Genomic DNA, 23,051 nt, shown 5'->3' with positions numbered 1-23,051 from the left:
GAGCCACATGCACCAAATTCGGATATGTTGTAGACGCTGGTCTGAAGTTTGTTACTATTACTTTTATAAGCGATCCGAGTACCGATACTTCCGGTACCGGGTCTCAAATTGGCCTTTTTTCCCATAGACTCCCATTATAAACTTTGGAGGTTTATACCTCGGCAAGCTTTCGAACTATCTACACCAAACTCGGCCAGCTCCTTTAGGGTGATACTCTGAATAAAGTTTTATATTGGTGGACCGACTGCCCTTCCGGTTGTGCCGCAGCCCCACCCCCAAAATATGCAAAATCAAAAAACTTTATACAACATGGACATGTGACATATCAAAACACTCAGTCCAATGAGGGGAACGTCCTCAGGAGTATTTGGATGATGTCACTTGCTCGTCTCCACTTGCCTCCAAATGTTTTGGCACCCTATCTTTCTGTCCACTTGCCTCCAAAAGTAACACTGATCCTTATGTCCACTCGCCTCCAAAAAGCACCGGCCTTTGCGAATACTTGCCTCGTCAAAGCCAACATAAAAGTTTGTCGCGATGAACTTTACAAATCTAGTTATTTTTTGTCATTTTATTTGTATGTTTTTTTAAATACACACAAAACAAACAGGGAAAGTAAGTGCTAGTTTAAGTGTTTCAGGAAAAGGTAGGTCTCCACCCGTCATTTAAAGATAGTGAGATTATTCTCTGTTTATATTATATAATTCTATTATATTATACATATGTCCTGCTGTATTCCTACTACTTCACATTTTTAAATCTTTAAAGATTAATAGTACACTTCTTTTTAAATGTGTTTTATACGCATTTATCGCCAATGAGCAAGCCTGAGGTCACTGAGGCCACTGTGACAAGGAAAAACTGCCTTTGATGGAAGAGGAAGAAACCTTGAGAGGAACCAGATGCAAACCAGATCCTCATTTGGGTGTCACTAGAGGGTGTGATTATATTTTATTATGAACACTGGGGTGTTCTTATGAATAATGTCCTTTCAACAATCTGACAGTTGTGTGTTGATTAGGAGGTTGTTGTTCTCGAAGACCACATGTAGTTGGCATCTCCTCTTTGAGTGTTCAAATCCTTATGAAGTGGAATCCAACTGGAACCGGTACATCTCTTACCCTGAGAGATGGTGGGACCAGTCGAGCAAAGCTAGTAGAAACTCATCACTTGGATTCTGCTTACTGCTGCTGAGGAAGACCCCACATGGACAGCCCGGAGTTACATGGGAGTGCTGAGGATTATTCCATTTAGAGACCATGAAGATGGCTTTGGACTGCATGTGATATGAACAGCTTTGCACTCAAGTCTCCATCAGTGAACAGCTGAGCTGCAAATATAACTTCATGTTATTACTTGATAAATTCTCCTGGTTACATAATGGCACTTTTTGACCATATAGCAAACAATTATAGAAGGGAAATGATTTTATAATTACACTAATCACACCGATATCAGATGATGATGAGTTTCCTTCTGACCCTGGTTCATCTCAAGGTTTAATTGAAATGAATTCCGAGTTAAGGAGGAATTTTTTCCCCCAGTCGGCCTTTGGAAACGACAAGTTGTGACCTGCAGCAAAAGATCTCCTGTAAAATTCAGCATGCTGTGAGTGTGTGATGTGTTTCTGTGGCAAGTCTGGCCGCTCACTCAATATAAACGCAAAATATCTGTTTACCTGTGATGTGTACGGGGTCTGGGACTGAGTGCAATGGATTGTGGTGGGCTGGTCATAGAGGGGAAGGTAGGAGTGTAGAGATGGGGGTAGACTGATGGGGGACTGTGAGGATGGTGATGCTTTAAAAAACAGTTAAAGCTCATTTGCCACATCAGGACCTTTCAAAAACACATTGCTTCCTTGGTTCCACTCACAGATCAATGTCTGTGCTGCACAAGTGCTCCTGAAGGAAACATAAAGAATACATGAGAGATTAGTTTATTTTGGCCAAAACTACCTTATACCTTCTATGTCAGCTGTCAAATAAAGGAAAATAACCGAATGTACTTTAAAGACTTGCTCTTTTTCATCGAGTGCAAGGACGAGGTGCTGCATGTAAAGGTTTTTGGACCGTATGGACGATTTCACTTGGTCTGTATAAATGCCACTGTATAATGCTTGTCAATTAGGTTACCAGGCAACCAAAACATGAACCTGGGCAGCACACTGGAGCGCCGTTTGCTCTTTGGGTTTGTTAATGAATTTATCATTTGTCCGGTCCTGATGTTTGCTTAGCAACTCTGAAGACAAGACCTCCTGGAGGTAATCCGTAAGACCTGGATGCCTAGGCTAGTAATTGCTAGCTGCTTGGCTGGATGCCTAGGCTAGTAATTGCTAGTAATTGCTAACATACAAGTGCTGCTTGGCTTGTCATTAGCACCAGAAGATTAAACCTTCCTCTAGAGAGCAAGAAGACACTCAGAGCAGAGCATGATCCCGTTCTGGAAAAGTAATGCAGATGTCTCTTTGTCTCCACTGTAATGACTTAAACTTAGAGCCAAAATATATTCATTAGCCTTCTTCTATTTCTGCACCTTGAAGGGAAAAATGCCCATGTACCCTTCCAGCATCACCCCATCTCAGTATTGTGTGATGGTACAACCTCCACATGTCTCAGTGAATCAGTTTGGTCATGTAAGCACTCTGGACAGCCTTGCACATTGTGAGGAAATTCTCAAACATTATTCAGGAATATAACAAACTACAGTCTCCTCCAAAAGTATTAGAACAGAAAGACCAATTCTTTTTTTTGTTTTTATTTGATCACTTAGTCGTATCTCTTACTTTCAATAACTTCATCACGCTGGTGATGAATAAACTCATGAATATTATTTTCTTATGCTTCTCCAGATTCCTACTGCAGCATCTTTTATTTCTTTTTATTTTATTTTATTTTATTTATTTATTTTTTTGATTGCTTTCTCTCGTCAGTCTCCTCTCCAGGAGCTGAAATGCTGCTCAAAAAATGATCTGGTGATTGACTTGGTCAGTCTTCTTCTGTCCAGCTGCTGATGTCCTCCTGATGATTTTGACCGCATGTTGAAGTTCCTCCCAATAAGATTGGATGCATTTCTATGTAAAGTGGCACGCAGAATGTTTGTCTTGTGAATTCATGACGACGAGTGAGACGACGATGAGTTACGCCGTCAATAAAGATGAGTGAACCTGTTCTACTAGCATTCACTGTGCTTGACAGATGAGATTGTATGTTTTGGATTCTGAACAGATCATTTCTTTCTAATCGAATCTTTTTTATGGCCTCTATATTTCTATTATAAAGTTTCATTAATGAGGCGGACAACAACCTCCTCATTAATACACAATTGTTGGACTGCATATTATAATCACACCCTCTAATGTCACCCACATGAGGATGTACACCCGCCTCTTCGATCTAATCTTCCTTGCCACAGTCACCTCAATCACCTCAGGCTTGTTCATTGGGGATAAATACAAACATTTAGATATATCTAATATTAATCTTGAATTTATGTATTATATTAATCTTTATATTAACTTTTTGTTTTATGTTTATGTTCTGTAAAGCTGCTTTGAGACAATGTCCATTGGTAATGTGGCTGTTATTTTCCGATTACGTTAATATTTACATAAACAATCAGGTTACTATTTCTACATTTTCTTTGTTTTACCTCTTTCTTGCTCATATATTCTGTGTTGAGTCAGAGTGTGTGTCGTTTTCACTCAGGCCAGGTGGATGATGGTGATGATGGTATTTTTCTTTACAGCACTCAGCTGCTGTTGTTTTTATTTGGCCAACATGTTCGGTTGTTTCGGGACCAAATTGTTCCAAAGTTTGTACTGGCTATGCCCAAAGCATGTCCAATGATCTATTCAGTTTTATTTAGTCAGCTTCAGAATGGCTGGATCTTCTCACATAGAGAGTTTCTTGACCTTTTTGGATTTTCCCTTTTTGTTTAATTTTCTTCTCAGGTGTAAATCAGAGCTGAAACCAGAAGAAGACCTTCAAAAAAAATCAAAACACCTGAACCAAAAAAACCCCAAAAAACTGTCAGTTACATATTCTTGACCCAATGATATTTGGGTATGTTTAAACAAAAGGTGCTCTAATTTTTTTTCCAGGTGTAGATGCATCGTTAATTGAAAGCTAAATATCTGCTCTATTTTGCTTTAAATGTATAGCAAAAACAAAAGTAACGGCCTTGCAGTTTCAATACGTTCGGATCTGTGCATTATTTAGTGGTTGAATGTGTCCACGAGAATATTTTAGATGCCTCACAGATCCAGGTCCTAGGATTTAAACCTAAGCCATGCCTGTCATCTGTATGGAGATTCCTCTCATCCCTGAAAAATACAGGAGCTGCTCTCCATTCAGCCACGAGGACCTTAACAAGGTTCCTCCTCTGTACCTAACATCAGTCCCCAGCTTAAGGCTGTTGTGGATGAATGGACTAATCCCCATAGCCAGGTTTCAAAGACTAGTGGAAAGCCTTCTCATAAAATTCGAGTCTGATGTAACACCAAAATCGGGAAAAAACTCAGTTAAAACCCTGTGGATTGGGAAAGTTTCGAATATCAATTAGAATATCCAATATAGGGAATAAAACGATTGCTTTCAATGCAGGATTGTCTTCACCTGCTTGTATTGTTCTGCAGCATTCTTACCTCTATCCCATCTGATTTGACAGATATGAAGCTGTTTGCCGTTTTTTTTTTCTGTCTGTGCTGTTTCCTCAAGTCGACAGCTTAAATAACCAAGACTGATAGATCTGAGTGATAAATGTCAGGTTAGCTCTAGGCTACGTTTCATCCGCAGAGAGCATGTCCAGATAACAGCCTTTAAGCCATTTGCGGTCTGTCGCTGGTTTTAAATGGCCTGCGAGCTGCTCCTGAAGCAACATATTGTCCTACTGTAAGGAGAGTTGAAGGAAAAACAAGTTCCTTTTTATAACACTAGGTGTTGCTGTCACCTAAAGCCGGACAGATCTGTGTTCAGTCTGCTTTTGTTTGCTCACGTCACACTGAATATTGATTACAATTCAACAAGACTACCTTAATGTTTTGAAGCTTTTAAGTATGCACAAAAAAGCAAATGGCAGAGATTTTAATGTACTGTAACATGGCTGAGAACAAAAGAAAGCATAACTCTTTGTTTTGCCAAGAATTAATTTGTGTAATGAAGTGAAATTGCCACAGCACTGTTTAATAATACAGACAGTGCTTTTTTTTTTGTTTTATTTTTCATCAGCCTTCTTATTTCCTTCACTCTGGGTGGAGATCTTAAAACCCCAAATTTTTCTGCTAGCTCATGTCAGAAATTTCTGACGTCATGTTATTGCAAAAGTAAAACCAATAGCCGCCTTAACTGTCACTATGTCTGAACTGACACTAATAATGCCTTGTGTCTGGTTGTGCAAAGAAAAAACCCCACTTGCTTTCCCTCACAAGGCCAGTGGGTTATGAGGCATTGCAGAGAGTGGCAGAGACAGGACGCTCGCTTCTGTGTGCAAATGCTTATTGTTCATGGCCTTTCTCAAATTTGCTCTGGCATCTGTTTCTAAACGAGGCAAGAATGGGTGAAATGTTGCCAACAGTTCAGCAGACCAGGTTTTAAAGAGAGAAATTCATCAGCCAGCATTACTATTATTGCGTAAAAAAAAGGTGGAGAGCGTTAAATGAGTGTCGCACTATTGTGGAAAACCACATTTCAAGTAGATGTGTAAAAGAAACCTTTTTTTTTTCTCTAAATGTAACACTACCTCTTTTAAATCTTGCCATTTCTCACTATCAAGAAATAACTGCAGCTTTCCCACAAAGCACAAATGTGATTCTGGGCTAAAAAGCAAATGTTGCATTAAAGACATCTATCTAATAAATTATGTCTATTGATTTGCTTGTTTGTTTTAGCAAGAGGATGCGATTATAATTAGCTCAGATATTTGCTAAGTCCTTTTCATAGGAAGTCTGCCAATTGTGCCATAAAGAAAACCAGAGTGGAAAATATATCCAGCACAGGAGATTTGTCACATCACCAGTGTCAAATTTCGTTATATTTCCACACAGTGTCTTTTGTAAGAGAGAGTGTAAAGAGAAATAAAAACAGCATCCCCAAGCACACAGCTGTGAAGAATCGGCAGTATGGTCCAGAAAGGGACTGTTTCCATGTGCACTAGCTTTCATACAAGCAGTGTGTCAAAGCTACAAGCAAGAACTTTGGATGGCTGTTTTATGTCATGCTACAGAAAATAAAATGTCCTCTTTTTTGTTGTTTGGGTGTCTAGGACCGTGTGTATGTGCAGCAGAATAAAGTGGAGAACGTGTATAACCTGGGCCTGATCATCTTCCTAAAGCAAGTAGTTGGGCACGGTTTATTCAAAAACCGACTCCAGCAGACGCTGCTGGACATGATCGCCAGGGAACGGAAGGGCGAGGTGGTAGACAGGTGTGTACTCGATGCTTTGTGTTTGTTTCCATAAAAATGTTCATACTTCTTTGTGTTTTTATGGTGGAGTATTTTCCTATTATTCATTTTATTCCTTATGTAGCAAATTTAGAGGGGCAGAACTTGAGAGCCCTGACCTCAAAGATCTTTGACATGAACTGGAATGAGCAGCTAATTATTCAGTTAATAAGCTTCAATTCAAACTCAAGAAAATCAAAGTCCTCACATTACCTCTCTTACAAAGTACTCACACCGGAGACCTCTTTCGACATAATACTGCCAATGTTACGTAAAAGTCTCTAATGGAAAGCTTCACCAATTGCATTTGTTTTGAAATTCATGTGAAACGTCCACAAGTCATAACAGTCATTGTGTACATTTTTACTACACAATCAATAACGTCACAACAAACACTGTGTTATTAAACTTCTTTGAGATTGAGCCATGCTGTTATAACATTCAGAAGCACTTATTATAATTATAAGTAGAATTATTACCCTGATAAAAGTGAATCAAGTATTGAAAGCTGTTGTTGATGTCTGGTACAGTCTCTGGTCTCTAAACACAAGACCCCACAGTTCGCCGCTAACAGCTCACACTGATTTCTATTGACTTCTCTGAGTGGTGTCAGAGACCGTAGTATCCTTTTTGGCTCAACTTCTTATGAAAAGATATCAGAATAAAATGATAGATAAGAGAAATAAAATGCCCGTTGGTGGTGTTAAGAAAGCTAACAAATTAAGTGTGTATTAGTGTTAATTAGACTGTAATAACAATGTCAGTCACCCCCAGAGAAAATACGAGCTATAAAGTTTTTGACGTAAACAAGTTTTCATTGTTACGATATTGTTCGACTCAGTCGTGTTGTTTCCTGGAAAATGAAATGATCCTTTGCTGTATGTAGGGTGACGTCATTAAGCATCACTAATGTTTATTATTGCCCTTTTTCACTTTCTCTCTTTAGAGGCGCACTTAGAAACACTTGCCAGATGCTTATGGTATTGGGCTTGGAATATCGGTCTGTGTATCAGGAAGTCTTCGAAACTCCTTTCTTAGAAATGTCTGCAGAGTTCTACCAGGTTGGTGACAGTAACCACATGCCTCCGGGTTTCCTCTGGGTACTCCGGTTTCTTCCCCCAGTCCAAAGGCATGTATATTGTAGGTTGATTGGCTTCACAAACTTTCCGTAGTGTGTGTGTGGGTATATGAGTGAGTGTGCAATTGTGGCATGCGATAGACTGGCATCCTATCCTGGGATAGGCTCCAGGTTCCCCCTGACCCAGTAGGATAAGTGGTGTAGAGAATGGAGGGATGGATGGACTTAATAAGAGCAAGGACTTGTACCTTTTAATGTGTATTTCTGTTGTATTTGCAGATGGAGAGTCAGAAGTTCCTGGCAGAGAACAGCGCCAGCGTGTACATAAGGAAAGTAGAGGCACGGCTAAACGAAGAGATCGAGCGAGTGATGTACTGCCTGGACAAATCCACAGAGGTGTCGATCCTCGAAGTTGTAGAGTGGGAGCTCATCTGCAAGCACATGAAGACCATTGTGGAGATGGAGAACTCTGGCCTAGTCCACATGCTGAAAAACGAAAAGACAGAAGGTGAGGGAAGCGATTGTGTTATTCCCATGCTCTTATCTGTTGTAATGAATAATTATTTAAAAAAGATGGCTTGCTTGCTTACATTTTCTCTGTCTCTCTCTCTCTCTCTCTCTCAGATCTGGCCTGTATGTATAGGTTATTCGACAGGGTTGCAGATGGGCCTAAAGTAATGTGTGAGTGTATGAGTCTATATCTGAGAGAACAGGGGAGAGCGCTGGTGTCCGAGGAGGTAGAGGGCAAGAATCCTGTCGACTACATACAGGCAAGCAACCCTCAAACCTGCTGCTGCACTGAGCTTGAGATAAAAGGCAGTATTTGTCATTATAAGCTCAGAGAGCTGGTAGGGTTTTTTGTGTAAATACAACTCTCGTGGTTACTTACGATAAGATAAACTTTATTGATCCACAGTGCGGAAATTCACTCATCACAGCAACTCACAGTTAAAGTGCAGATATTAAAGACTTACAGTAGGAAGAAAAACAAGTCTAATATAAGACAATATTAATAAAAGTAACAGGAAAAATAAAGGAATGATAATAATAATAAAAATATGGCTGCCACTCGTGCGGCACCATCTAGTAAATACCCTGTTAAATGATTCCAGCCCTGAAAAATGTACAAGTAGTAAAGGGCAATGTAGTGACATGCTTTTAGCAAGAGGGAAGAAACCAGAGAACCTGGAGGAAACCCACACAGACGGAGAGCACATGCACAGAAACTCCATACACACAGCAGCGCATCACCAGTGCGGTCACACGGATGGATTATTCAGAACGTCACCACATGTTTATCAGCAGACACACAGACCGTCTCCCTCTGTTCACGATCACGCATCCCTTCATCTGTCTTCTGTCCTTCTCCGTCTGTTCACGCTCCTCATTAGTATTTGTTTTATATTTGCCTTTACATTTTCATTTACAAGTCTGCTTCAGTTCAGCAGATTTTCCCTTATTTTTTAGGCAGGGGTTGTAATGGTAATTTCCCCAAACAGAATACAAAATGGTATACAATTGTTTTGTAAGTCAGCTCATTTCATACTCCATTTTTCTCATCACTATTATATAAACCGAGCTGGGAAAAATTAATGTTTATTGTGAACTTATTCTTGTCATGTCAAATATGTATAACACTGTACCACTAAGACCATAAAACCAGTGTCACAGCAAATGTGTAAATAATTCTGTTGATTTTTTTCTTCATTGTCTGTAGAAAATGAGAAAACTCATTTGATTCAGTGTTTGAATTTTGTGAGAAAGGTTAAGCAGTGAAGGGAGTTAATTAAGTCTGATTAAACTTTAATTACATCTACAAGGTATACAATCCAATATTGGAGCTCTCTCTCTCTGTCTCTGTGTCTGTCTCTCTCTCCCTCTCTCTCTCTGTCTGTCTGTCTCTCTCTCTCTCTCTCTCTCTCTTTGTCTGTCTGTCTGTCTCTCTCTTTGTCTCTCTCTCTCTCTCTCTGTCTGTCTGTCAGTCTGTCTGTCTCTGACTGTCTGTGTGTGTGTCTCTCTCTGTCTGTCTGTCTGTCTGTCAGTCTGTCTGTCTCTGACTGTCTGTGTGTGTCTCTCTCTGTCTGTCTGTCTGTCTGTCTGTCTGTCTCTGACTGTCTGTGTGTGTCTCTCTGTCTGTCTGTCTGTCTGTCTGTCTGTCTCTGACTGTCTGTGTGTGTCTCTCTGTCTCTCTGTCTGTCTGTCTGTCTCTGACTGTCTGTGTGTGTCTCTCTGTCTCTCTGTCTGTCTGTCTGTCTGTCTGTCTGTCTGTCAGTCTGTCTGTCTCTGACTGTCTGTGTGTGTCTCTCTCTGTCTGTCTGTCTGTCTGTCTGTCTCTGAGTGTCTGTGTGTGTCTCTCTGTCTGTCTGTCTCTCTCTCTCTCTCTCTCTCTCTCTCTCTCTCTCTCTCTCTCTCTCTCTCTCTCTCTCTCTCTCTCTCTCTTTCTCTCTCTCTCTCTTTCCTTTTGTCTGCATAGAATTCGTGAACTTTGTACCTCATTGGTACATAGCCAGCTAACCATTTTGAGGTAGCATAAGGAAACTGTTACTTAGCTAGTTAAACGTGGCAGTAAATTATCTCACTTCATTGTGAGGATGTTAAAAAATTCAACTTAATGTTAAGCATGTGGAACGTTTGAAGAGTTTAGCTTTAGTCCAGTTTACTAGGACTGGGATGCATGAGCAGTTATTATATATGAGGTAATTGTAGTGTTTGTATTAGACAGAGATGCACTACAGGTAACCTCAGACTCTAGACAAGAACTGATCTGATTTTCTGATCAATTGTGTTTGTCCCAGTTTATAACCTATTATACAATTTGACACTGAAATGGTGGATCAAAATTTTAGCTTCCTGGTGGTCCAGCCGCCTCCCGCGCGCTCATTGCGGCTGCTTGTGTTCAGGAGCTAATCCAGACACTGAAGCGTTACATCTCTTGTCCCAAGTCTGGAAAAAAATGGGAGGGTTGCATCAGGAAGGGCATCCGGCGTAAAATCTGTGCCAAATCTAATATGCGGACCATGTGATCTGCTGTGGTGACCCTGAACAGGGAGCAGCTAAAAGAACATCAATGCTGGACCAAAATTTCTTTCAGGTCATTAAATCCATGACCTGATATGTAGCTCAGGCTATTGTCTTGGAGTTAGGAGCACTTAGGTTAGACTACAGAAAAGAAAAGTTCTAAACTTTCAGTACCTTGGACAGTAGTACACTGAACTGAAACGATGAAGTGAATTTAGAATGCTAATTTATCTCAGATGGACAAAATGCACACAGTGGATGCAGCATTACAGACTGAAGTTGTTTGCGAGTGACTTTTTTGCTTACCTTGCTTCTGAGGCAAGGGAGAATACAGACACCAGTATGAAAGCAGGGCTTAAATAAATCTCCCCACTGCAAAACCGGCAAGAAGAGCATCTTGCTCGCATGCATTAAAAAGATAAAGATATTCATATGTAGAATGATCTATGGGATTATGCATTTAATCCTATACCCTTTTGATATTTGAACTTAAGCGATCTTCTGACTAAACATGATTTAGTTGAATGTACAATCTGAAAAAGGTTCCATTCAATTCTACTATAAATGGCCTTAAAATTGCCATTTATTTATTTGACTTTTATCAGTTAAAGCAGATAAAAGTAATGCATAATCCAAGAACACTAAAGCACCTTGGTTTAGTCATAGCAGTTGCCACAAGTATTATTTATAATTATTAAAGTTTAATTCTTCAACAGATGGTAATGGAACTTAAATATGTTAAGTGACATAACATGGAACAAAGAAGGAAAAAAGATCAGTAGTATAATATTAGACTGACAGAAACAGATATAAATGATGTGGCTAAATGTCACTGTGTTTGTGTTGCACAGGGCCTGCTGGACTTGAAGACACGCTTTGACCACTTCCTGCAGGAATCATTTAATAACGACCGGCTCTTTAAACAGACCATCGCCAGAGAATTCGAGTACTTCTTGCACCTCAACTCCCGATCACCCGAGTACCTGTCGCTCTTCATTGACGACAAGCTGAAGAAAGGAGTCAAAGGAGTATGTTGTTTCTTACTATTTGAGGTTATTTAAATATGTTTATATTTGTCCTGATGGTCCTAGAAATGAAATTGTGGCATAGAAAACTTTATTATTACTATTATTGCAACATATACATTCTAGCACAGTGGAATTCTCTTCTTCGCATGCAGGTTTTGGTTGGAGCGCATCACAGAAAGTGTGTTTTGAAATCTATGGTCCGTTAATTTGGTGACCTCCAGCTTAAATTACCTGGAAGAATGAATTACACTTGTGTTCTTTTCTTTTAGTCAGATATCCAGTTGTAGGAATGGAATCCCAAAAAAATAATGAGAGATACTTATTCCACCCATATTTGTCCATTCTAAAGGCGTGAGAGTTAACACAGATTTAGTCACCCTGTGCTGTAATAATATCTTCCACTCTTCTGGGAAGGCTTTCTGCTAGATTTTGGAGTGTGACTAAGGGAAAAGTAATGAGGTCAGGAATTAATGTATGGAGAGGAGGCCTGGGTTTCAGCGTTCCAGTTTATCCCACAGGTATTCGGATTAAAGTTGAGGTCCGGGTTCTGTGCAGTCCAATCGAGAAGTTCTACCTCGGCAAACCATGTCTTCATGGAGCTTAAAGAATAGTCATGCTTGAACACGTTTGGGTCTTTTAGTGCCACTGAAAGGAAATCGTAAAGCTACAGCATAGAAAGTCCTATGCAATTGTGTGCTTCCAGCTTTGTGGCAATAGTGACGTGACATACGGCTAAGTATGGTGACCCATACTCAGAATTTGTTCTCTGCGTTTAACCCATCCAAAGTGCACACACACAGCGTGAACACACACCCGGGGGGGGGGGTGCCTTGCTCAAGGACACCTCAGTCGTGGCCGGCTTGTGTATATGGGTGTGATGGTCAGATGTACACAGGGTTTTACTCTATGAGGCTGATCCGGTTAGTGAGCAGCAGCCAGGGCGAGTTTGTACGTAGCGTGTGCTGAAGCCGACAGGAGTGGTGGTGTTGCCTTCTGCTGCAGTAGCTCATCCACCTTTGTTTTCCTCACTGTGCATTCTGAGAGCATGTTTGTACAGAGTGGTTATTTACTTTACCGTACTTACTGTTATCAGAGGTGCTGTATTAATAGAAGTATTTTGTTGATTTAAGTTTCTGTAATATTGTGCACACAATGAATGCACGTGTTATTTGATGGTTTGTAGCTGACTGAGCAGGAGGTCGAGGGCATCCTGGACAAGTCTATGGTGCTCTTCCGGTTCATGCAGGAGAAAGATGTTTTTGAGCGTTACTACAAACAGCACTTGGCCAGAAGGCTTCTCACTAATAAGAGCGTCTCAGACGACTCCGAAAAAAATATGATCTTCAAGCTTAAGGTATGAGGCTCTCAGTGCTCCCTCTTTTATACTCTCTTCCACTCTTTTCTCTCTTACATTCTGCTGTTCTTTTTTGTTAAGTATTTATTTATTTATTTATTTTTTCCATCATTAAACTTTAAAGCGCAGCTGCCGTACTTCAGTGGTCATCTATCACTTGTTAATTGGCCATTTTACTAGTTACTTAAATGGAAGAAGGTTATATTCAAAAGATGAGCATAAGAAAGTTGTAGTTTTCTTTTTCTTAGCTTTTTCTGATCTAGATGTGTTAAACAAATTAGGACATGAAAACTTTTGATTGAACCCATCCTTATTCTCCCACACACAAATATTCAGCCGTGTGCTCTGTCAAAATAATTAATCATATAGTTAATCGTTCTTAATAATTCATTAATTAAACTTCTGCTCTTGCTTTGAGCCAAGGCTTTCTCTTTCGAAGGCTGCAATTCATGTTAAAAACCTAAAAACATGAAGAAATGGACATGGAAGAAAAGCAAGCTATTTTGAAGCAGAGAAAAGAGCAAAACTCAGGAAGTGCACAAGCTTTTAGCCAAAAAAACTATTGTTTTACTGTATCACAAATCACTGTTGAAGATGACTTTTCAAATCATTGAGGCCATTTAGTAGATTATTAACCTCTACTAAAGTGATGGAAAGGCCAAAGTGTGGAGAAAGAAAGGATCTGCTGATGATCCAAAACATACACGCTCATCTGTCAAGCTCAGTGGATGTAGTGTCATGGCTTGGGCTTGCATGGTGCTTTCGGAACAGGTTCACTAATCTTTATTGATGACGTAACTCATGGTGTTAACAGCAGAACAAATCCAGAGGTCTACAGAAACAGTCCGGCTCTGAATCTAAACGTGATGAGCTTTATCCTGCTGCAAGTCAATGATCCAAAACATACTGCCAACACAACAGAGGACTTCTTCAGGGGAAATAGTGGCATTACACCTCCTGAACAGAAGACACCCAAAACAAACAACAGCCAAGAGAAGCAGCAGTACAAGCCTGGAAAAGCATCATGGAAGCAGAATGTAAATAGTTCAGTGATGTCATTGAGTCACCGGCTTGATGCAGTTAGTCAAAGCAAGATATTCATTATTTACTGTAAGACTTTAATTCTAACTCTTTAAACATGGCGTTAAAGGTGCCGTATACCAAGTTGTTTAGCACATCTAGATGTACTTGTTCTGAATTATTCTCTTATATTCATCTAAGCCCTAATGACTTCAGTATACAGTGATGCCTCGAGATACGAGGGCTTTGACATACAGATTTTTTGAGATACGAGCTGTGATCCGACCAAATTTTTGTCTTAATATACGCACAGATTTTTGAGATACGAGCATCCGAGCCGCCGCAGCCGAAACAAAGATCCCCAACAACCACGTGTGCTCTATTTCCCTTGCCTCAGCTTCCCGCGTCTCACTCGGTTAAAGCCGCCTTTCCACTGCACATGACAAATGACGGTCGATAAAACGGAAGTCATTCATTTCCTATGGAGAGTCGCAAAGGCGCTGCGTGAGGTGCCGACCATCTGCGGATCCATAATTTTCGGATCCGTTTTGAGCTTTGGATCCGTTAAAAAAATGTAACTTGTGCGACTTCATCGCATCCGATATGCCGACCGGACAGGTTTTTATTAAAACGACCGGCAGATGTTAGTGAGGAAAGAGTGACAAAAAAGGCAAAAACAAGTGAAGAGAAAAGCGATGAAGAAAATTAAGCAAAATTAATGTAAAGAAAACAGAAATTGTAGCAATTAAGTTCAGTTAAGTTAAGAGAATTTCAGTTCTGTCAGGACCACTTTGTCAAAAGAGAATTTATTAGATGATACGCATACAGTTAGTGTTGGAGGTTTGGTTCTGTTCTGGACAAAAATCCACGCGCCCGTCCGTGCGCATGCATGGTCAGAGCGCGGAGAGCAGCGACTAGAAAATAGAATAAACCCCTCATATAACAGAACCACTAATCATGCATAGTATTAGATATGCTCGCTTACGCGTTTTTGGAAAGTAATAAATGAATGAATGGATAAATATATAATTAAATAATTAGAGAGAAAGGGAGAGAGAGAGAAAAATATGTGGATATTTATGACGTAAACTGGTACAACGAACACGGGTTCCGGCATGGTGGAGTCGGGGTTGGAGGAGGGAGTTTAGATCACGGCAGCAGCGAAGCGCTAGAGTGGCTCAATGAATGGGAATTTAAATGGTCGGGTAATATGGATGTCGTAACAGGATTGGTGCGTGTCGTGGACAGCTGATTAACAGCTGGTGCACGCTTGACGACGTGGCCTGCCAGAACTAACGTGATGCTTGATTTAAGTTCGTTAATTTTAGTGAAGTTTAGTTAAGTTCCATTTAGCATTAAGAGTGTACAGTAGCGAGTAAGTGAACGAAAGCGAAAGTGTACGTACGAGACAAAATTCCTCCTGTTTACTCCTCCCTCAACCTCCGTGCGCATCTTCCGTAAAGTAAAACCATTTTTTTTTTTTAACATTCTCTTTTATTACTGTATGTTTTTATACAATATTTGTCATTTATAAATACAGGTACTGTACATTTTTCATATTCAAAACACATAAACAAAACAACTGGAGTGGAATTTTGCGAGCCATAACGGATTAATGGGATTTCAATTCATTTAAACGGGGAAAATTGTTTTGAGATACGAGCAATTTGAGATACGAGCAAAGTCACGGAACGAATTAAACTCGTATCTCGAAGCATCACTGCATAGCAAAAACAGGAGAATTTGACTAGCTGTATAATGACACTACAGGAAAAAGCAGCCTAATGTGCCGAGATGTCTGTACATTGGCTGTTGCCATGAAAACGAACATTGCACACTTTCACCAGCAGCCAGAGCAAGTGTGAAACACACAAATAGCAGGTTACAGGCCACAAGTTGCCTTTACAAGCAAATCATTAAGACTTGCACAGAACTTGAGAGTTACTTTCAGGGGCAGATAAGCATTTTTATTTTTTCCATTTCTTCAGGCATTATTGCCTGTTAGTCTGTCAGATCTGTTTAAGAGTTTTAAATTGATTTAATATCCATATCTAGATGGTGGCCCAGCAATGTTAGAAGTGATTGTATGAATAACAACCTAAAGAAACCTAAATTGTTGAATGTTGAAGCTTTTTTCTCCCTGCATTTTAGTTTCATGGTTTCAGCTCTTCTACTCTTAATAAACCGTTAATTACATGCTGATGATTTCTGTGCTGCAGACAGAGTGTGGTTGTCAGTTCACCTCTAAACTAGAAGGCATGTTCAGGGACATAAGCATCTCTAACACCACCATGGACGAGTTCCGGCAGCACCTGCAGTCCACTGGGGTAAGAAACCACCACCACCAGTTCATAACCACTAAACCATTCAGCATATCCAGTACAACACCAAGCAACAGATTATCACCATATTATAAGCTCTAAGTGTGTCACTGATATCTCAATATAAACACTGAATGTGTTTCAAGGTGGTTTTCCTTTCATTTCAGAAATGCTATAACAGCAGAATCATGTACAGAAACACACACACACAAATAAACAACTAAAACAGCTAATGCGATTATTTGCCAAAAAGTACTGTAGTTAGTCCAGCTGGGTCAGAAAATCATGTCTACATTTGATTGCTATGTCACACATGCTCCAAAAATGATGCGATCGTCCTGTACAAAGTGTTGGTCCAGCAGTAATTAAGGTGTGTATGTGGATTCTCTTTGTCTCAGGTATCTCTAGGTGGTGTTGATCTCACCGTGAGAGTCCTGACTACAGGATACTGGCCTACACAGTCAGCTACACCCAAATGCAACATCCCTCACTCCCCTCGGCATGCCTTCGAGGTCTTTAGACGGTACGACATGCAGGTTCAAAACCCTGACTTGCAGACTTCACGACAGTCGTTTTGCTCCTCGTGATAGTTGATGTAATCGGGTGGCAGGAAAATTTAAAACATGCCATTTTTTCCTTAAAGAACTTCACCTACATGGTGCTGTATGCAGCATAAAGCTTTATCTGATGCTTGGTGTTTTCTTTGCTGTAAATGACCTCACTGAACTCCTCACTTAAGGAGCAAGCCGATCAAGTTTCAAGCTATTGAATCAAGTGTGTAAAACATTGCTTCCATTTGCAGAATGGGGTATAAAGGGATCAAAGCTTGTGCGTGAACCGTGTGAACTGTGTATTACAGGTTTTACTTGGCCAAACACAGCGGACGGCAGCTCACACTGCAGCACCACATGGGCTCAGCAGACCTCAATGCTACTTTCTGTGGGCCTGTGAAAAAGGTAACGCACAGTGTGCTATAAAGTGCGCAATACTGCTCCATGATATAATCAAAAAGTTTATTAACTTTGTAAGATATCACAGAAAAAGGACCCTAACATATACAAATGCTTAGAAAATATACTGTAGAACCTGAAGGTTTGTTCATGAACATATAACTACTGTACAATGACAATCTGCAGTGTAGTGGACAAAATAAAATCAGCTACTAGGGCTATTACAGTACAAACCTAGTTTCTAGTTTTTTTTTTTTAATGTGTTGGTAGTAATTTAATGCATATTATGTTTAAAGCCTAAATTTAAGCCTACTATATAAATGCCTCTGTTAGGCCTAAACATCTTTAAAGGTTTGTTAGTGGTTGCAATTCTAGCTGTGTGTCTGACATGCTCTGTTTTGTTCTGTATCTCTGTAGAAGGATGGCTCAGAGGTGGGTGTAGGAGGTGCACAGGTAACAGGCTCCAACACAAGGAAGCACATACTACAGGTGTCCACCTTCCAGATGACCATCCTCATGCTCTTCAACAGCAGAGAAAAGTGCACTTTTGAGGTACAACAGTGCTCACGTTTACTGCGTTTATTCTCAACATATTATTATTTGCAGCTGCAGCAGTAGACATAGCAGTAAAAGTAATAGAAGCTGCAGTAACAGTAGTAGAAGTAGCAGCAGTAACAGAAGTAGCTGTAGCAGTAACAGAAGTAGCAGTAGCAGCAGTAACAGAAGTAAACGTAACAGAAGTAGCAGTAACAAAAGTAGCAGTAGTAGACGTAGCAGCAGTAACAGTAGTAGCAGTAACAGTAGCAGCAGTAACAGAGGTAGCAGTAGTAGACGTAGCAGCAGTAACAGAAGTAGCTGTAACAGTAGTAGCAGCAGTAACAGAAGTAGACGCAACAGTAGTTGAAGTAACAGTAGCAGCAGTAACAGTAGTAGCAGTAACAGAAGTAGCAGTAACAGAAGTAGCAGTAGTAGACGTAGTAGCTGTAACAGTAGTAGCAGTAGTAGACGTAGCAGCAGTAACAGAAGTAGCAGTAACAGAAGTAGCAGTAGTAGACGTAGCAGCAGTAACAGTAGTAGCAGTAACAGAAGTAGCAGTAGTAGACGTAGCAGCAGTAACAGAAGTAGCAGTAGTAGACGTAGCAGCAGTAACAGAAGTAGCTGTAACAGTAGTAGCAGTAACAGAAGCAGCAGTAGTAGACGTAGTAGCTGTAACAGTAGTAGCAGTAGTAGACGTAGCAGCAGTAACAGAAGTAGCAGTAGTAACAGAAGTAGAAGCAACAGTAGTAGAAGTAGCAGTAACAGTAGTAGCAGTAACAGAAGTAGAAGTAACAGTAGTAGAAGTAGCAGTAAGAGTAGTGGACGTAACAGTAGTAGAAGTACTGTAGTATTAGCAGTAGTAGAGACAGCAGTTAAAGTGGTAGAAGTCGTATTAGCAGTAGCTGTAGCAGCAGTAGTAATTTAATGTATTAACTTACTAGGTCTATGTGTATTATTGGCCACAATTTAAGTTGATACTGTGATCCACTGTAGGAGATCCAGCAAGAGACAGATATCCCAGAGCGGGAGCTGCTACGAGCATTGCAGTCTCTGGCGTGTGGAAAACCAACACAGCGAGTGCTTACCAAGGAGCCAAAGAGCAAAGAGATTGAGAACGGCCACATGTTTACAGTCAACAACCAGTTTACCTCCAAACTCCATAGAGTGAAAATCCAGACAGGTAGAGCAATTCCACTCTTCTGTCAGTACTGGAGGAAAGGGGACGCTGACGAGGCGGTTCACTTTCAGAGCTTTCTTCCACATTTCTCAGACGATTCCTGTTAAGAAGTCTGATCTGTCATTATGTGTCTTAACTCTCAGAGGTTCATAATCACCAAAAAAAAAACTGACATGAAAGTAAGACACAAAAAAGGTAGCAGCACTGGCTTGCAACTAATAGTCTTATCAGCTACAGTTTAGGCGAAGGGTGGAGAAAAAGGCCACTATTATTGGCAGCTCTGTAAGACATTTAGCTCCTGATGATTGTGATGAGGTGGACAAGTTAAATTAAGCAACTTATGCATTAATCCATTTTTTTTTTATGTCATGCTGTATGGTTATTTTTAACACACTTGTAATTACGTTTTGTGCTTCAGTCGCCGCTAAACAGGGGGAGTGTGACCTCGAGAGAAAAGAGACACGGCAGAAAGTGGACGACGACCGGAAACATGAAATCGAGGCAGCAATAGTACGCATCATGAAATCCAGAAAGAAGATGCAGCACAATGTCCTTGTAGCAGAGGTACGCGTTTCACTAACCATACATCTTTACACCATACATTTAGTACTGGAAGTCATCTGTATTCATTTTCATCAGTGGAAAATTCATCCTGAATAATTATTAGGCAGAACTTTGCTATGATGTATTGTTGCTTTTTGTTTTTATTTGTATTACTCACGGTCAGATTTGTTTTTTTTTTCTTTCATCAGGTGACTCAGCAGTTAAGGGCACGGTTCCTCCCTAGTCCAGTGGTGATTAAAAAGAGAATCGAAGGACTTATAGAAAGAGAATATTTGGCACGAACACCAGAGGATCGCAAAGTGTACACTTATGTGGCATAGATATGGACACAAACAGAAGTGTGTGTGGGGAGACTACATATGGACTGGGAGATTCATTTTAACAGATACATTTTGAACAAATGAAAACAAACACAAAGGATCGGAAATTAACAGCAAACAGAATTAAAAGAAAAAATCCATTAGAAATGTTGTGGATGTTTTGATTAGGCCACCATTTGCACTTCTGTTACGGATCTCAGCCACGGATGGATCCAGCTTCAAGCTTTTCACTGGTTTTTCTGTGAACAAACTGGCGTTCAAAGGAAAAGGAATCGTATCCCTCTGGAAAATGTGAATGAAGCACGCAATGTTTTTTCATTATTTTTAAAAAAAAAAAAAAAAAAAAAAAAAAAGGAAAGAAAAGAAATGACAAAAAAAATTAAATAAAAAGGTTAATATCAAAACCTTTGCTGTGTTTTTGAGGTTTCAGCAGTAAGCCAGTGGATTTAAAGGTAGGGTCTCTGTTGTTTGAGAAATGCTTCAGAAAACTGATTCGGGACGAACAAAACAAACCAAACAAATACAAAACTAATGTGTAGCCAATGAGCAGAAAGGGGCGTGTCTTGTCAATATGCGGCGGAGAGAGTGTTCAGTGCGCATGTGTGACATTAGCAGAAAGAGGTTTTAACATTGACATGGAGGATAAAAACAAAGAAAGAAAGCAAAGAAAGCCTTACGATAAGGCAAGAAGTAGGACCCGTGTTAATATAGGATCAGCTTTCCAGCGCCGGAGAGAACTGAAGGAGCAGGAAGTTGGCGCATATTCACATATTGGAGTTTCCCGAGTCAATAACTCCTGAGCTAAACGCTGTTACTACACAAATAACACCTCTTTTCTATCGTAGTAATGTAGAGACGCAGCTACAATCGCGTTTTGTGTAGTAACAACGTTTAGCTCAGGAGTTATTGACTCGGGAAACTCCAATCTGTGAATATGCGGCCAACTTTACTTAAGACGCCGAGGTTTCTTTTGTCCTTCTCGATAGGTGAGTAACGTTGGTTTTGCTTTGTTTCACAGAACTAATATATGCCGTCCTTTGCATGATTATGCTTGTGTGTCATTTTTGCTTGTTTGTTTATCTGCAGTAGTATTGTTCTTCCCTTCAGCTATGATAGACACATTTCTTTCCATTAGTTGCCTGGGTTACGTATGTATGTGTGGGCGGAGCTATCAATACAGGGGTGGGACCCATTTGGGTTAGGGGCGTGTTTGTTTTGGTGATTTTATATGTCAACATTGGCTTTCAAACAACGGAGACCCTACCTTTAAATGAAATAGCAACATGAACTGAACTAATGTTTGTATCACTGAAGCTTTCTGTTAGTCACAAACACATGATCGTTGTTGAAACAGTAAGCTTCTGAGAAAAATGAAAATGTACTGATAGTATTTCCTACTTACTATTTATTCCCATTTACTTTACAAGGATATGGAAAAGTGCAGCAAACCCATAAATACTTGAACAATCCGACTAATGAGATTTGACCCTAACTTGTAATGAGTTTTGGATCAAGTCGGCTGGTAAGACGTCTCTTTACACCTGTTTACTACTTACACAAAGATACCGTTGAATGGAAAACTTTTATATAATTTACATGTCTATTGAGTGTATATTTATTTAAATTATTTTGGGTTTTTTTTTTTTTCATTTCCTAATAGTTGGATGTTTTGTGTTTAAAAGTCATAACAGTTGTTTAATATTTTAGAGTAATTTTTATATATATATATAGTTATTTTTTTTCTCACATCACAAAGAGAACTTGTTATGGTACACCAATCAGCATTCCCAGAACACGAGACCTGCTGTTTCTGAGACGTCCTGACCTCTTGTCTAGAGATCACACTGTTGGCTCTTGTCATTTCCTTCACTATTCATTTCATACAGTGACTTACATTTTGTCAACTGAGCAATTAAGGGCCTTGCTCAGGGGCCCAGCGATGGTAACTTGGTGGACCTGGGATTTTCCGATCAGTAATCCAAGACCTTAAAAACTAAGCTACCACATCCTCCAGAGTTGTCAGAGTTCTTCAGGCCTTTACTTTACACCTGCCCAATTTTTTTCCACAACACATCACCTTCAAGAGCTGACTGTTCATTTTATGTCTAATATAACCAACCCCATGACAGGTGCCACTGTAACAAGATAATCTTATTCACTTTGCCTCTCAATGGTTTTAATATGATGCCTGATAAGTACATAAGCTTACAGTGTGCACAGCAGAATGTTGTCATGTAAGTGGTATTACTAATAATTATTCATTTAGCAGCAAAGAATGAATAAATTAACCTTCATTTTTTTCCTCTTTTCTTCTGTTAATCATTACAGATGTGTCTGTTTCAAGTGAACCACCAGGAGCTAAGCATGGACATCTTTTGATCACGGCATGGCACACAGAGACGATTTAACAGTAAATCCACACACAATGTCTGGCTGGGGTTGATGAGAGACCTGTATCTGTTGTATCCCTCAACAAATTCGGGATCAGATCAACACAAATCCTTTGAACACACACAGTGAAGCATTTACCTTTAATTCGGTTCCTTACAGTGAACAGATTTTACTGCACAGAGTTCTGATGAGAGCAGAATGCACCTGATTCCCTCCACATCCTGTAAAAGCTGACTTTTAAATGTCATCTTCTTAATCGTCTGTACAGCAGATGATTTCTTTTTAAGCTTCAAGTCATTTGTCTTAGTTGTTTTTATGTTTGCAGCATGTTAGAATGCTGACATTTGAGTTGCATATGCAATCGTTCCAAGATCCCTTTGTGTTTAAAATATCTGAAACTGTTATCATTTCTGTTCGATTAGTGTCGTTTTTTCTTTTAAGAAAATGCTAATTAAAATAAATAATATGGTGTGTCACTATAGCAAATATGAAAAAAGGTTCATTAAGATGGCTACATGACTCATGGCTATAGAGTAGAATTGCGGTACTTTTCAGTTCCACTCCTACTAGACCATTACTGTGTGTAGTTAACGTTCACATACTGTACATCCACACCTTTTTTTGAATTACGGGTCTCAGAGCAGAGAAAACATCACTGAGCAGTGAGTTGAGTCAAAGGAGCTTGAATCATGATTGTAAGCCATCTTGAGCAGGCGTCAGGGCGCCGGTGTTTGGCGGTTAGGGTTAGGGTTAGATAAATGGTGAGGATTCCCAGCTGCTCTGTGAAGACTCAGACTTCTTGCCGGACGCTGCGCGTCAACGCCGAGGGCAGCAGGTGAGTTAATGCTGCTCTCTG

General features: G+C 40.0%; 1 protein-coding gene across 1 annotated transcript in view; it reads left to right on the top strand.

Moving 5' to 3' along the window:
- LOC132846833 (cullin-3-like) overlaps positions 1 to 20,107 on the top strand; it is a 29,312-nt gene extending 9,205 nt beyond the window's left edge. The window contains exons 4-16 of the mRNA XM_060871579.1: positions 6,259 to 6,419; positions 7,384 to 7,498; positions 7,795 to 8,023; positions 8,140 to 8,285; positions 11,385 to 11,561; positions 12,745 to 12,915; positions 16,155 to 16,262; positions 16,655 to 16,779; positions 17,116 to 17,212; positions 17,624 to 17,758; positions 18,737 to 18,923; positions 19,339 to 19,484; positions 19,673 to 20,107. Of these exons, the coding sequence (XP_060727562.1) occupies positions 6,259 to 6,419; positions 7,384 to 7,498; positions 7,795 to 8,023; positions 8,140 to 8,285; positions 11,385 to 11,561; positions 12,745 to 12,915; positions 16,155 to 16,262; positions 16,655 to 16,779; positions 17,116 to 17,212; positions 17,624 to 17,758; positions 18,737 to 18,923; positions 19,339 to 19,484; positions 19,673 to 19,804 (1,929 nt within the window). The 3' untranslated portion in view covers positions 19,805 to 20,107. The remainder of the gene's footprint in view (positions 1 to 6,258; positions 6,420 to 7,383; positions 7,499 to 7,794; positions 8,024 to 8,139; positions 8,286 to 11,384; positions 11,562 to 12,744; positions 12,916 to 16,154; positions 16,263 to 16,654; positions 16,780 to 17,115; positions 17,213 to 17,623; positions 17,759 to 18,736; positions 18,924 to 19,338; positions 19,485 to 19,672) is intronic.
- The last annotated feature ends 2,944 nt before the right edge of the window (positions 20,108 to 23,051 follow it).

This window comes from Tachysurus vachellii, chromosome 1 (assembly GCF_030014155.1).
Source record: "Tachysurus vachellii isolate PV-2020 chromosome 1, HZAU_Pvac_v1, whole genome shotgun sequence".
In the NCBI taxonomy this organism is placed as follows: Eukaryota; Metazoa; Chordata; class Actinopteri; order Siluriformes; family Bagridae; genus Tachysurus; species Tachysurus vachellii.
This window is presented reverse-complemented; position numbering and strand designations above follow the sequence as displayed.